At 44.9% G+C, this 15,295-nt stretch overlaps 1 protein-coding gene across 5 annotated transcripts in view; it reads right to left on the bottom strand.

Moving 5' to 3' along the window:
• The window catches only part of GNAS (GNAS complex locus), a 150,725-nt gene that overhangs the window by 87,880 nt on the left and 47,550 nt on the right, over positions 1 to 15,295 (bottom strand). The window contains exons 1-3 of one of the 5 annotated variants that reach the window (XM_084538574.1): positions 5,437 to 5,454; positions 5,314 to 5,357; positions 4,751 to 4,823 (exon numbers count right to left, since the gene is read on the bottom strand). In XM_084538574.1, the coding sequence (XP_084394700.1) occupies positions 4,751 to 4,823; positions 5,314 to 5,332 (92 nt within the window). In that variant the 5' untranslated portion in view covers positions 5,333 to 5,357; positions 5,437 to 5,454. Of the gene's footprint in view, positions 1 to 3,465; positions 3,547 to 4,750; positions 4,824 to 5,313; positions 5,358 to 5,436; positions 5,480 to 8,668; positions 9,867 to 15,295 lie in introns of those variants that run through there. The other 4 variants (XM_084538572.1, XM_084538573.1, XM_084538571.1 and 1 more) reach the window with 4 other exon arrangements.

Here is a 15,295-nt window from a genome sequence, read left to right on the forward strand (position 1 = left end):
TAGGAGGAAATTCATTATTTTAAAAGACTTAATTATAAATATTATATATTTTTTCTCAATCATAACATTAACTTCCCTTCTTTAAATTCACACACACAAAATGACTAAAGCTAGAAAACAAAACACAGAGTCAGATAGAAAAAGAGCAAACTTACTAAGATAGGAATCATTTCAGTCACAAAGAGATTAATAAAAGACCAATCTCCCTAGTTAATGTCATTTACTGGTTTATGTGACATAATAGTACTGCAGTTCATTTTTTAGTGGAACAGCTGTATACAGAAAAGATTTGAAAGCATCAATGTCTACCTTTCCTTCCTCACCAAACTATTGAATATATGTGAAAAAGAATAAAAAAAAATCCAAAACTTTAAGAGTTGACTTGCTTTACTTAATTTTGGTTCTAAGACAAAATAATTGTTAACAGCACGTGAGAAAAGCAAATATATTTGTCATCCAATTCTTGAAAATAAAGTTATTGAGTTTTGACTCTACCATCACCGTTAACGGATTTCATAAATACACAAACTCCTGTTCAGCAGTTCACAGTACCAGTTTATGAAATAAGGTCATCATCATACATCATCATTTGGGAAACTGAGGCTCAGAATAGTTATTTGAAGTCCCCTAAAACCTCAAGACTTCCTGAATCCTAAATACTATCCAAACTTATTAATCACAAAGGCATATTCCCCTTATTTATCTCCATAGTGAATTTCGTAAGTTGCATTTCAACAATTTATTTCTATCTAAATATTTCTGTTTGTCCCAGTTTTTCCCATGACACTTCAGAATTGTCTATTACCCTTGCTGATTTCCCACTTTCTAAAATCATGCATGACAATGATGCTCTATCTTTAGAGCCTGTCAGCCAAACCCACAGTGATCACAGAGGGGAAAGACGACCAAAACAACAACAAAAAAGTCAGTGAAAGGCCATCATCTTAGAAGCAAAGAGCCCTACTCCCCAGATAACACAGAAAAGAGGTTTTTCTTTCCTCTCTTCAACCTGAATTATGCATTTACACTAATTTCACCAACTACATTGTTTACTCCTCCTGCCTTCCCTCTTCCATTATTAATCCTTTCTGGTTCATATAGATTAGCACCTGAACTTCTGCACAGTCAAAAAGAGAAGATTTTAGCTCCACCTTTTCAGTGGATGATAACAAAACGCGGTACGCGACAGCAGGGACCTATCCCTCTGGAACAGCCTCATGAAAAGACAGCTGAAGTGCTGAGGAGGGAGGGAAGGAAAGGAAGGGAAGTCACAGGCTTCCTGCTATTACGAGCCAAATTTAAACCCTTTCTACATCACAAGGGGCCCTGTTGCTGGCAGTAATGCAAAGAGTAGAAAAATTGGTTGATACGGCATCTTCATCATGCTTAAAAGGCAGCTCTTCTATGTGAAAGATTAGGCACACCAGAAGAATAATACTTGGAAGCACGCTCCTGTCCTTTACGAAATTGCTGCAGGAATACGTCAGTCAACAGCGAGCCCAACTTCAGCTGTTCTGCGAGTGCTGCAAGTGGGCAAAGCCCTTCCAAAACTCCTTCCAGAACAACGTGTGCTGTAGACCACACCTTGCTTCTCCAATATTCTGCCTTGCTCACCAGTGCCACAGTGCTCCTACCTGCCACGCGCCACCCTCAGAACAGGCACAGAAGAAATATTTCTGTCTCTAACCCAATTACAGTTTATAAAAGGAACACTTTTTAAAAAAACAGCCTTTACTGTAGTTAACTTAGCTAAAACTTTAACCACCTTAAATTCACCTTAGCATTGTTAACTATTAAGCATATTAATTACCTGGAACACTCGATTCCATACATTTCCTTGAATAACTAATTAGCTAAAGTGATCAAGGACTGGAATCCCAAAGGAAATTCCTCTGGTTTTGTGGAACTACATAGATTTCGCCTTGCTCAATGCTACAACTCTACACAAGGCCAATTAACATAAATGCATATGACAACTGTCCCTTCATCTATTTACAGGCAGAATCTTAAGAAAACAAATAAGAAGTCCCCACACTCACTAAAGGAAGCTAGTGCATTTAGCACTGGATATCCTGTGCAGTCTCCAGAAATTAAGAGTATTTGAAGAAATACTGAATTATTTTTATTCAGTTTATTCACTGAAGAAAAACTTTTGATTCTCTTGTTTTTAGCACATTGGACATCCTTCACAGCAGGTATCCTCTTGCTGCTTCAAAGACCAATTATCACAGGACAACCAAATCAAAGGTAAACAAGTTTTGGATAGGACTTTAAACTAGATTTCTTTCAAGCCACACGATGAAGCCACATCAACAGGAATAATTCAAAACTACATTTATATACATGGACACTAACACTGAAGACCATTTTCACCTCCAGCATACTGGCCTTTACAACCTCTCTGCTGTTACCACCACATCAAGTGTGGTGTTGTATGAAAGCATATTTAATGTTTCTATCAAAGGTCCTAGAATATAAAAGAAGTAATGCTTCACTTTTCTTACCCTTCCAAAAAAAAATCTACGCTCTCTCTCACATTAGCTAAATCCCACATTATTTTTCCAGTGCATAAATAGGGAAGAAACGGAAGGAATCAGGAGGGAAAAAAAAAAACACAAAAAAAGATATCAGGGAAAGCCAGACAGCATAGCAACAGATAGTTACTTTGAAGAAAAATGCCAGTTATTTAAGGACTAATGTGTCTTGCAAGAACTTCGAAACACTGAAAGACAGCCCTCTCCTTCTATGTAAAGAGTATGTTATGATCTACTGATCTACTGTTTTTGGCAACGAGAACCAAAAAGTAGACTAATTACAACTTGTGTATTTTATATTTACCGCTTCTTAATTTTGATTATAATATATCTGAATGTTCCTGAATATATACTACCCACAAAGGCCTCTGCAAGACAATACACCGCAGGGTGGACAACCTGTGGCTCCTGAGCTGTGTGCAGCTCCCCAGCAGTTCAAGTGTGGCTCCCATACTGGGGTATGCTACGTGATTGGCAGCAGGGCTGTGCTGGCATAGGGGCTGCAAGGTAATCCAAATCCCTTGCTATGAGAAGGCAGAAGCCAGCAGAGGCTGCTGAGGCCAAATTTGCCATGTTGCCCTGGAATCCAGCTGCACGTTCAGCCCAGCCCAAACCTCCAACCCAGAAGCGACATACTCGAGGAATGCAATGCTGCTGCTAATCCCAGAGACTGTCCCAGTCCCTCCCCAGCTCTGCAGGCTATGTACAATGGGCCCCTGGGATCCCAGCCACACAGATTTTGGTATGCAGCTTGCAGAGTTGGGAAAGTTATCCACCGACGGAATATAACTTTCATTAAACACCAGCATCACCTCTTTAACAGCAGCTGCATACTTAGAAAACTTAGAACTGTGCTGGTTAAATTGATTGGTATTTTTAAAGGTGCCAAGGATCCCTGACGTCCACTTTTATTGATGAATGCTTTACTTACCACCAGATTTTGAGAGATGCTATATCAAAGTCGACTCATGCAAATCTTTTAAGTCATGCAAGTCTTTTAAGAGGTCTTTATTAGTGAGAGCAGCCAAAAAATGAAGACTACTCGCAAGTACCAGGACGTCAGACCAGGCACTTATGAAAAGGAGTTGTCCTAAAAAAGAAAATATTCCCTAGAAAGAGGAGCTTAAAAACACGTAGCACACAATGTAGTTTATTACGAATCAGCCTGAAGTTTCTTCCAAACAGATTCTGTACCTTATCATGAACTAGTGTTTAGGGATTAGGAAGTATTGTTGAGGCTCCTTAGCTAAACACTTAGCGCAGAATTAACTACTGAAAGACTAGTGAAAGCTTAATCTTCCCAAAGAGACGAGAGACACAAAATAAATTACACTGACTAGAAAGTAGAAAATGCTAGTACAAAAATACTGTTTGAGGACAAGAAAGACAAAAATAGTCATACCATCTAGAAAAGTTACACAAAGAAAATAAACTCTGAAATATCAACACCTTAATTCAGTTAGAATTACTTTAGCATGTTTCGGTACACACACACGTGAAGATGCTTGTAAGCAAAAGCTAACATCCAGGAAATCTCTTCCCACTCCCTAGCAAAGTTAGACGAGAAGTTAGCAAACAAATCTTTCATAGACAAAGAACAGGTTTCCATTTTTCTTATATTAATGCCAATCCCCTCCTCACAACTATCAAAAATCTAAACAGATTTTAAGCATAAAAAGAAAAAATTTTAGAAGCATGTTTTATCACAGACATCTGAACAAGCAAACAGAAAACAAGATCTGACCAGTTACCCTAGAAATTCACAGTACTGCCTCATTTTGTGAAGATACAGGAACAAAAGCCCTACTTGCTCTAAATAAAGAAAACTGCATTCATTTTGTGCACTAACGGGAGACAAGTTCACAGCAGTATGAATCAATCTACTATAGCAGAGGTAAATCAGTGTCAGCCATGTTGTGAAAGAAACTGCAGTTTAAAGAAAAAATCAAAACACAAAACTTAAGCTATAATCAAATCAGCCACACTGAACCTTGATACAAACCAGTTTATACCATTAGCTCTTACTTATTATTGGTGTTTGACTTCTTCAAGTTAATGTCTATTAATCTTATCTAAAACTACACATCCAAATTCTAGAGACCATGACATAGTAGCAAGAAGAAAATATACCAAGATATAAAGCAGAACTAACGACTATTGTGTGGTACACAGAGCTATGGTGAGGTGTAAAGTGAAAAAGAAACAAATGCACTTACTCAGCATTAAATCCATTCACATGCAAGATCCTCATCTGTTTGACTATTGTGCTTTTACCGGATTCACCAGCACCTAGAAAATGAAAGTAAATCAAATTCAGAAGGAAGCATGAGTGATGAAGGGACATCATTTTTTCTTCAGGGTAAAAATCGAGAAAGTTGGTTTTCTCGGTGCAAGAGTGAAAAGTGAAAGAAAAAGAAATAATTGCCACTGGAAACTTCAGTTGTAGCTAAAAATAAATGCCCAGCTCAAGTCATGTGTCAGATCTGAATCTTGGATCATTTCACTGTCCATTTTTCCAGTGTCAACGTTAAAAGCAGATTGCTATGTCTGGAAGGAAAAAGGAAAACTTCAACATTTTATAGGGGACAAGATAGGAAACATCAAAATCTTCTTGCCTCGTCACCACTATATGATGGAGAGAAAGACTGCCTGAAGTCTATATTCAACAGAAGCATTTTTGTTAGACCCTTAAAATGTTTTATGTTTGACTGCAGTCATCACCTCCCAATCATTAAGACCGTAACTTAAATCACACAGAATAAGATAAATGGCTACTCACATCTGAAAAAGAAAGGCATCTTCTTTACGCCTCCACCCGCAAAGCTACAGAAGTCTCCTTCTCTAATCCATGTCTTGTACGCAACCTCCCACCCCCTCTACATGCCCTAAATCAATCACATACCCAACGAGACGCTAAGACCACTTTGCATGGCTGCATGCTCCAAATTGCTCCCCACAGCTCTCCTCTAATTTCCTCATTACACCTGAAGTACAAAAATGAAAATTAAAAAAAAAAAATAAAAAATACTCTCCTCTCTTTTCCATAAGTAGACGTATTCTATTTCTGCCATGCTGCACGGATGCCAATGCACAGGGCAAGTAACTCATCTGCCTATAGTACCCATTTCTCCACGCACACTGAAAAGATCTGAACAGCAGCATTTCATTGAGCTGTTCCACGCTGCCAGATAGCTTTCTATATAAAGCAAACATATTTTTGTAAGAGTAGTATCAAAACCTGGTAGAATTTACAAAGATTCTTCTCTGCATCTCCTGGCTTCTCGTTTATTCTTCTCGTTACCCTATGTCTCAACAACAGACACGTATGTCGGAGGCAGAATGGGCACAGAGGTACAGTTTGTATTTATAGGATGCCAGGCCTCTGCTAGCACACACTGACAGCACAAGCCTCCATTTTGAGCCTCGTGTTCAAAATTGTGTTTTAGCAGTTATATTTCAAAGTTCATTTTCTGACAGATGCATTCCTCTCTGCTTTCTCCGTTCTTTTCTTTCTCCCTCATGGATTCTTAACAGTCCTGCTCTTCTCTCCATAAAACCTGTTTGCATGTTTTGCCACCGTAATACCAGAACGTTACTCCTTTTTCCTCTCCTTGCTGACTGATGTTTATAAGCACACAGAGAGCAGTTTTTGTCTACAACTCTTTATGCAAGCACCATTTCCCCTTAAACTACTGTTATAATGCGCATACTCTGTCTCTTCCTCTCCCCTTCAGGCATACTGCACCATGCAATAACGACAGGCTAAAAACTAATCAAGAATGAGTATCCCCAGTTAAATGAGAGACTGGGTCCACCCCACAACTACTAATTATTGAGGAATAGTAGTACATGCTATCTAAATATTTCTATTAATAATAACATTTCAGATGTAACTTTAAATTATGCCTTTTAACCAAAAGCATCGGAAGCCAAAATCTTTACGTTACATGGTCCAAAAGGGGGGAGATTGCTTTTGCTACAAATGCCCATAGCTTGGCATTGACATACCTGGGTTCTTTGGATCAGATGTTAACATCAGTGAACCAAAATTAAGTATTACTACTAAATTTCTGAATAAATCTATTTCTATAATTGGCAGCTTATTATGGCGCTATTCTTGCAAACAACTATGCATACATTTAACTTCACCACCAAGGATAGTTCCATTAATTTCAGTGAGACTACTCACAGCAGAAGAGGCAAGCACGGATACCAGGCGTGGGGCCTGCAAAGTGTTATAAACCCGCTAGAATATTTAGCAGCTCTTCTTTCGTGTTATCTGAACACGACGTGAAAATATTAAGACTGCTTTGCACCTTCAAAGCATTTTTTTCCATTCCACGTGTCTCATAACGCCAGTAAACGCAACATAATAGGGACGCGAGCTCTTTCACTTTTTACAAGTAAGTCTGTTACAGAGTGCCCGCGATTCTTGCAGCCACTGTCAGAAACTGCAGCAGCTGAACTATCACATTAACACACACATGCAGATGATCTTACAGCCAGCACTAAACATCTGCAGAATTTTATTTACAAGTATCTGAACTATTTTTTTAGTCAGCAGAACTGAAGAAAATAAAGAGCAATTTCACTTTAGCCCATCAGGTTTCTGTCTTACAGAAGTAACCAACGTGATGACGAATTGTTTCTATGCATCTAGGCAATGTTCAGCCTCAAATCCCACAGTGTGAGAGTCCCCGAGACCCGAAGCCCAAGTTATCCTGTTCAAAGACTTCTGCTGGAACACCGACGGACTTTTTAAGCCTTGCAGGTGCTGCTATAGCTCTAGTTACTTCTCCATTTACATTAAACCTCCTTCTTCCAGAGAGCAATTAAAAGATTTTACCGGTGACAGGACGTGCCTAAATTCACATCCTTCAAGAATTCTTTTTTCCTTCAGCGTTGTCTCGCAGCAGAAGTGAGTCAGTTCACCGAGGCCTAGCCTCCCCTGCACACTGCAAATCCCGCACACCGCTCACCAGCAGTCCCTCCGAGCGACCGAAACAGCCAAGATCCCGTAACTGCATCTGATTTGGAAACGCTCCCCCAAAACCAGCCCGCCAGATGTTCTCCTGCTCCCTGTTTGACACCGGTTTTGAACCTTCCCCTTTCCAATTCCCAGGCTGTATTTCCACGGGCACCCCCCCCAGAGGGGCAGGAGGGCAGGTAGCCGAGCTGCCACCGGGACACCCCACGAAGGCTGCGATCACCCCGGGCGTTCCCATTAATTAAGGGCTCTCCAAAACGACCCCGAGCAGCCCACCGGGGGGGAGGGGGGGGAACGAGCCCGTACCCTCGGCCAGGCCGGCACAGCCGCTCTCGGCCCCGAGCCCCGCTTCCCTCCGGGACTGCCACCCTCCCTCCGTCCCCCGCAAGGATTCCCCGGCTTCCTTCCTCCCTTCCTCCTCCTCCTCCTCCTCTCCCCTGCCTTCCAGCGCCCTTCTCGGCACCTCGCTCCCCGCGGGCAGCCCCGGGCCTGCCGAGCGAGCGCCGCCGCGGCCGCCCCAACCTCCGCGCCCCGGGCAGGCCCCGCGGCGAGCGGGCAGGCGGGCGGCCGCCCTTCCCTTCCCTTCCCTTCCCTTCCCTTCCCTTCCCTTCCCTTCCTTTTTCCCTTCCCTTCCCTTCCCTGCCGCCCGGGCCCGCCGCCCCTGTCAGCGCCCTGCCCTGTTTCTCTCCCAGGTTCCCCTCGGGCCCGCCGCTCCCGCTTCTCCCCGCTTTTCCCCCCCCCCCCCTTTCCCCATCGCCTCCCCGGCATCCCCGCCGCCCTCCTCACGCCGCGGCCCGCCCCGGCCTGCAGCCCTCAGCCCCGCAGCCTTCCCCCCGCTACCTGCCCTCTCGGCCCCGGCTGCCGCCCCACACCTTCCCCCCGACCCCCGCCACGGCCCCCAACAGGCCGAGGAGCCCCGCGGGCTCCCCCTTTCCTCAGCGCCCACCCCGGTGAGGGTGAGTGCAGGGGGGCTCCCGGAGCCCCCCCCACCCTCCTCCGCCTTGGCACGGCTGGGCCCGGCGGCCCCACGTCGCCCCCCCCCCGGCCTCGCCGTGGCCGGGCAGGGGGCCGGTGAGCGGCCCCGCCGCCCTCCCCCGTCCCCCCCTCTCCGTGTCCGGGGAAGGAGCCGTCCCCCCGGCCCCCTTACCCAGCAGGAGGAGCCGGTGCGTGGCCCGATAGACCTGCTTGTCCTTCTGCAGCTGCTTCTCGATTTTCTTGTTGGCCTCCCGCTGCGCCTTCTCCTCGTTGCGCTGATCCTCCGTCTTGCTGTTCCCTAAACAGCCCATCTTGGGCAGGGGGAGGCAGGGGGACGCGGGGCGAGGGGACGGGAGGCGGCCGGGGCTGCCGGGGGGAGGGAGGGAGGGAGGCACTCTCCCGGGCTCCCTTCTTCTTCCTCCTCCTCCTCCTCCTCCTCCTCCTCCCCCCCTACTCGCTGCTGTGGCGGCCGCTGCCCAGAGCCAGAGACATGGAGAGAGCCGAGCCCGGAGCCGGCCAAGGGGGGGCCGATGGCGATGACTTTGCTGCCGCTCCGCCGGGCCTCCTCCTCCTCCTCCTCCTCGTCCTCCTCCTCCTCCTCCTCCTCCCCGGCAGCTGCAGCTGCTTCTCCTCCTCCCCGCCCCCCCGCGCCGATCCCCTCAGCGCACCTTTCCCCGGGGGGGCCCCGCTGCGGAGCGATCCGCGGGGATCTCCGCGCCCCCGGCCGGGCCGCCGGGCTCCGTCAGGCGGAACAGAAATCACCCCCCCCGCGCCGCACGCACGGGGAAAAAATCCAGCTTCGGTGCCACCCCCGAAAAAAAAAATAATATTAAAAAAAAAATAAAATAATAATAATAATCCTCTTTAGATCCAAGGCACGGGCTCCAGGCGCGGAAAACCTCCCCGGAGCCTCGGCAGGGAGGATCGGGAATCGTCTCTTCGCCTCTCCCCCGAGCGGGTCACGCCAGCCCCGGTCCCCTTCCCTCGCCGGGCGCCGGAGCCTCCTCGCCCTGCTGCCGCCGGGGGGTTCCGATCCAAGCCCCCCCTCTTTTTTTCCTTTTTTTTTTTTTTTTTTCCTCCTTGCTGCTGCTTATTTTTCACATGAGGTTTCCAGGCTGCTGAATCCTCTTGGCTTCCTCCAGCAAACAGCGAGGGGGGGGGGGAGAGAAGGGAAAAAATAAAAAAAAAAAATCCCGTTTCGTCTCTCCCCCGAGCAAAAAGCTGTCCCCTTCACGGGAGGAGGATTTTTTCCTGCCTTATTTTTCCTTCTCCCTCTTGCATTTCTCCTGGCTCTCTCTCTCTCTTTTTTTTTTTTTCCTTTTTTTTTTTTTTTTTTCTTCCCCCTATTGAGCCGCACGGAGCGCGGCGGGGTGGGGCGAGCAGGCCCACACTGCACCCTGGGAGCGGAGCCGCTCACATGACGGCCCGCGTCAGCCCGCGCCGCCGCCGGCGCCCTCTTCGAACCGGCCCCGGGACCCCCGGGACCCCCGGCCCCAGCCCCGGGCCCCCCCGAGCCCCCCGCCGCCCCTCGGCCCGGTGCCTCCCGCAGGGCCGCGGCCGCAGCCCCCGGGGGCTCCGCCGCCGACTCGCGGCGCTCAGAGGCCCCGGCCCCCCTCAGGCTCCTTCGGATGGGGTTTTTCAGGAGCAGGGAGGCCCGGGGAAGTTTTTTTGGGGTTGTTTTTAATGGAGAAGTGCCCGAGGGGGGTGCTTGATGTTACAGCAGAATGGTTCCTGCGCTGAATGCTTGTATCTGTGCGCCTTCACACGGACACGCTTGCTCTGGGGGTCAGCCTCGGAACATCTGCCCAGCTCCCTAAAGGAGGCTCCTGGGGGAGCCGAGGTGCGGGAATGGCTTTTTACCGATTTGGGCCTTTCTGAGCAAATTTCCCTACCCCCCTAGCGCTGGGCAGCGGCCCCGTACCCAGCTCCAGCCACCGCCGGGTGGTGCCCCCTTCAGGACCGGCCCCGGTGCGGGACAGGCACAGGAGCCCTAAATCAGCCTAGGAGAACCAGCACGGCACAACTCGCGTGCAACTGCTTCTACCCCTGTTTTTACAGGCTGTTTACATCCTTACTGTTCTCTAAAATACGTTTTGAAACCTCACAAAAATTGCACGGTAGTTCTCCTGCAGAAGCTTTTCACCTATGCTTGAAAAATAAAGATTAGTGCTTTGCTCTCCCTAAAATACACAGCTAGTTTTCTCACACCCTCCCCCCTTACATTAATATCCTTTACATAAATAATTTATTCTCATTTGCAGCATTCAATTATCCACAATGCCATTCCCACGAACACACCTTCTTACGTCACCCGTTACTATATTTAGAACCACCTACAGTAAAATAATTATGTGAATAGAGCAAACAACTAGAAGGGCACGTTTAGTGTCACCACATACATCTGTTTAGTCGCCCTTGCTGAAAGAGGAGTGGACAACAAGGGAAACAGGGAACTCCATCGCCAACCCTCAGCCTTCGAGGATTTGTTGGGGCTTTCCGTGTAATTTTAAATGCCAGGACTTTGGGGCACACACAGCCTAAGAGGTCTGGAGACTCTGATCGACTTCTCCGAATGTTGTTTTACACCAAGGTAGTTTTCAAAGGCCTTAAAGAAACTTGGCTCAGTGAAGCCCCAGCTAACCTGAAGCAAAGATTTTAATAAATCCTTGTATCTTTTATAGGTCTTTTATTTACTTGTGTTGTTTCCATGTAATATTTATTACTAAAATATATTTTAACTGCGGCGTTTACAAGGTATAAAGGAATCAATAAAGCAGAATTCAGACTGAAAGTTATAAAACCTCACCACTTTTTTATGGTAGCAGGTATGAAGAGAATGCAGAACTGCCAGTATCTGCCACCTCTCGCAGCAGGGAGAATCTGCCCCAGCCTCCAGGCTGTGCTTCCCTCCATGTCACCAGCTGTGGGGGAAGGGAGCAGATCTCAGGCTTCAAACAGTTCACAAAGGAATCCACAAACAAGATAAAAATTATTGCTGGAGGTGCACAAACGGCTAAAATCTCCACAAGAGGCGAGCAGAGCTAGCTTAGGAAAGGGGGAGCAGTAGATGTGCTGAAGCATCCACCAACAACCGAGTCGCTGTAATGTTGCTGCCAGTGTCCTGCAGTGTACAGATCCCTGTCCGAGCAGAAAACGGGTCTGGGTCTGCAAGGTCGGCCTCTAACAGCCGTCAGCCACCGTGCTGTGTGCTGCCCTCCTGGTATATCTGTGCCCATGTCTTTTTAGGTGAACAAAGCATGAGGTAGTTGAACAAGGAAGACACACGGCTGAGTTACAACACTCCCTTTTGCTTACGATGGAATGGAGAATTAGCTCGGTATATTTCAAGTGTTATTCAAGGGTGAAAGGGTTAAAAGCTGAAATAAACAACAAAAAAAATCCTCACAAATTCTTAAACATGTCAACAGACTTTTTTGTCTTACTGAAACATGGTAAGACACAAGACATAAGACACTTCTGAAGAAACTGAAGTCTCAGGAACAGGAAAATAGAAAGAAATTTATGTCAGTATGGCAATAGTGCCTAAATAATAAAAATCCAACTATTTGAGGGTTGACAATATTTAAGAGTGTATTGAAGGACACCTCTGCATGCTAGGCAGAAATGTTTTCCAAAAATGCAAGATAACATGCATGTGGACATGGATGAAAGAAACATTGGAAGATTTATGTCTACTGATTCAGTCTGCACTATTTAAATTCATGAGATATCAGACTTTACACCTATAAAATTGTACACATTGCACACTTACAGATGAAATCTAGATTCTCTGATAATCTTTTGGTGTCTAAATAGAACAGCAGGCAGCCTCAGCTTCTTTTGCAGATTTTTTTTTTTCCCAGTCTAAAGTAAATGCAAAGACTCCAAGACACGAACATGCATCTAGTTTATGGCTTTCACAAGTCAATCAATGTAACAACCAACAACAACAACCAGGGAGTTTAGTTGTGTGAAACAATATTCTCAAAGTGGGTAACATTTTATGGAATATTTATGGGGGCAAGTTTCATACATCCATAATCCACTTTATTCTATTTGATAACTTTACTTACTGTATTTTTAGTCTGATTGGCCTTACTTCTACATCCTAATGAAAATCATCAGATCTCTTTTTTTTATTTTTTAAAGGAATTTCAGTGCAATTCATTCCTGCATTCTCCCTCTACAGCTTTCACCACAAAAACTATTCTCTGGCATCAGAGACTGAGGGAAGATTTGCAACAATAGCCTGATCCTGTAAATAAAGTTATTCTCTTCAGTTTTGCAGTCCCACTGAGTGCATAATTTATGCAGACTTTGCTCTTCCGAGCGAGGACAACTATACAGCTTGATTTACAAATGGTTAGAACAATTCAGATATAAAGTAAAACTAGACTATCAATGACAGAACAAGTGAGAGAAAAGTACACGATCCATTAAGCTTCTCCCTGCCCTGCAAACACAAACTTCTGTCCTTTTAAGATTTCCATACAATACACATAGGTGTAACAAAAATACTTTTTCCCGTTTTAATAATTTCCCCTTATATTTGACAGACCATTGCATATAGCCATGTAAATGCATTTTCTTTGTAGTAGTCTCCCTTACAGTTCATGAGGAGATGAGGAAATTACAGTTCAAGTAAGAGATGAGGAAATTCACAAACATTGGCTTGAAACTGTAGATGCAACAGTTGTTCTTGGAGTTATTTATTTATAATTTTCTTAACAGAGATTATGATACTGCTGAAAAAAGGCTTTTGACAAACAGGCTTCATGCCTTTCCGTTCTTTTTTTTTTTTTTCCTAACTAAATGGATAAAACTTTGAGCTTACAACCCTGATGAAGCACCACTGTTAGCCCCAGTGGATCAGAGCTAGCTCTGAGTTCACTGGTCACCCTTTGTTTTCACAGGCGATTGTTAGCTGCAGATCAGGACGTCCATCTTACAACACAGAAGCCCCCCAAACCCTCCAGGATGACAAAACCCCTTATCACCTATTGCAAACAATTCACATTTGTTAGGAAGTCGAAGGTACCAAGCACTTTGCATGCCCCAGCCTACAGAAGAAAGAAACAGTTAATTACTTTTCATGCAGGACAGTTGCGCGGCTCCTTACGGGATCACGCTGTCCGCAGTTAACATGACCTCATAAACTTTTGGCTGTGAACTGCGGGGGTGGAGTTGTGACCAAACCAGTGTGCTCATTTGGAAGGGAAGATAGAGACTACATCACGCTTGAGCATCCCTTAGCAACCAGAGTCAAATGGCAATGCAGCTTTTGAGGAGGCTGTCAGCCTTCACTGCTACTGGAATAGCCTGTGTTGCAGTTCCTGCCACAGCAGAGAAGACAACATTTCTGGCTCAAAAAGTAAGAGCAGCAGTGGTGATTTAACCATACAATTTCCTTTGTTTCCATTTATAGGGTACAGCTTATTTTCAGCAAGCCCTTTTTACTGGGAGGACACAGAGCTCAGTTAATCTGGGGAACACGTGAAACAAATGGCTCTCAGAGCAACACTTGATCTGCTACTTTAAACTCTTTCCACGTGAAAACCCAGACTGTAAACTTTGTAACCATACTCTGCCTGATAACAGGATTTACCTATGAAGGGCTAGGTGAGTGTGAAAAATAAATAAATAGTAATAATAATAATTAAAAAAAAAAGAAAAAAGAAAAGAAAAAAAAAAAAGGAAAAACACTCTCCAATTTAAAGCCATCAAGCAGGGGGGTCAGTGTACAGCAAACTTTGCAGCACTTCACTACTAATCTCGAAGTGCAGCTATGGCATGCATCTGAGTTACCTCCTCCACCCAGAACTCACACCCACAAGCCTGTTCCCCTCCTAAGATTTTGGGTCAGAGCTGCTAATCATGTTAAGGTGAAGTCTCAAGAGGAAGATAGTTTAATCTATTTTTCACTGAGCATTTGCAACCCTGTAATTCAGCTGAACATACACCATTGTAGAATAATGTCTACTCACTTTTTGTTGTTGTTTGTTTGTTTAATGTATCTGTTCTTCCCCACTTTGTGATTTATTTGAAATTCATTATCTTTGCATATCTTTGTAAGAAATGAAGATTTTAGAGTAGTTAGTTTTTTTGTTTTGTTTTTTGTCCTCTTCCTAAGGTTTTCAAGGGATTTAAAGTACTGGGAAAAAATAAACAATCATTGAATTTATATTAGAAAGGTGCTGAAAAAGTTCCCCCTGTGCAAAGCACCTTTGAGGCTTACAGTCTTTTGCAGAAATAAGAAATAGCTGTGATTTTTTGTAAGCAGCCTGCACTTTTGCTGCAATTTTTTTGTGCATTTTTGCTGTCCTACATATTCACAGTGCTGTGGCTGGGCAGCTCTAGCAGGCTTCCTTCTTTTAAAAGTAGGCATTATCTCTGGGACAGATGGACTCTTTCAGTTAAAGGACATTTTTTAGTAGCACACGCTGTATATTGATACTTCTCTGCTTTGAAGTCTCTTTATATTTTTAGCTTTAGAAATGCAGAGCTGTGGGCCTTCATCGTAGGCCACAGAAGTGACTGCTACTCGAGTGTCAGACCTATCAATCTCAATGCATTTAATCCCCAGGAAACTTGTCTTTTAGTTAGTCTCGTATGAGGATTAATTTAGGATATGGTTTAGACTTGGATCCATTTTTTTTTAATCTGCTTTGAAGAACAGAAGTGGCCCCGTGGCCCCTTGCACCGAATCGGGCCTGCTGCTTATGCCTTCCTTAGAAGGAGGCATCCTCCACGAGCTATCGGCCTGCAAAATCCTTTGGACTCTTGGAAGAACAAAACTTGG

This window comes from Aythya ferina, assembly GCF_964211825.1.
Source record: "Aythya ferina genome assembly, chromosome: 16".
NCBI lineage: Eukaryota > Metazoa > Chordata > Aves > Anseriformes > Anatidae > Aythya > Aythya ferina.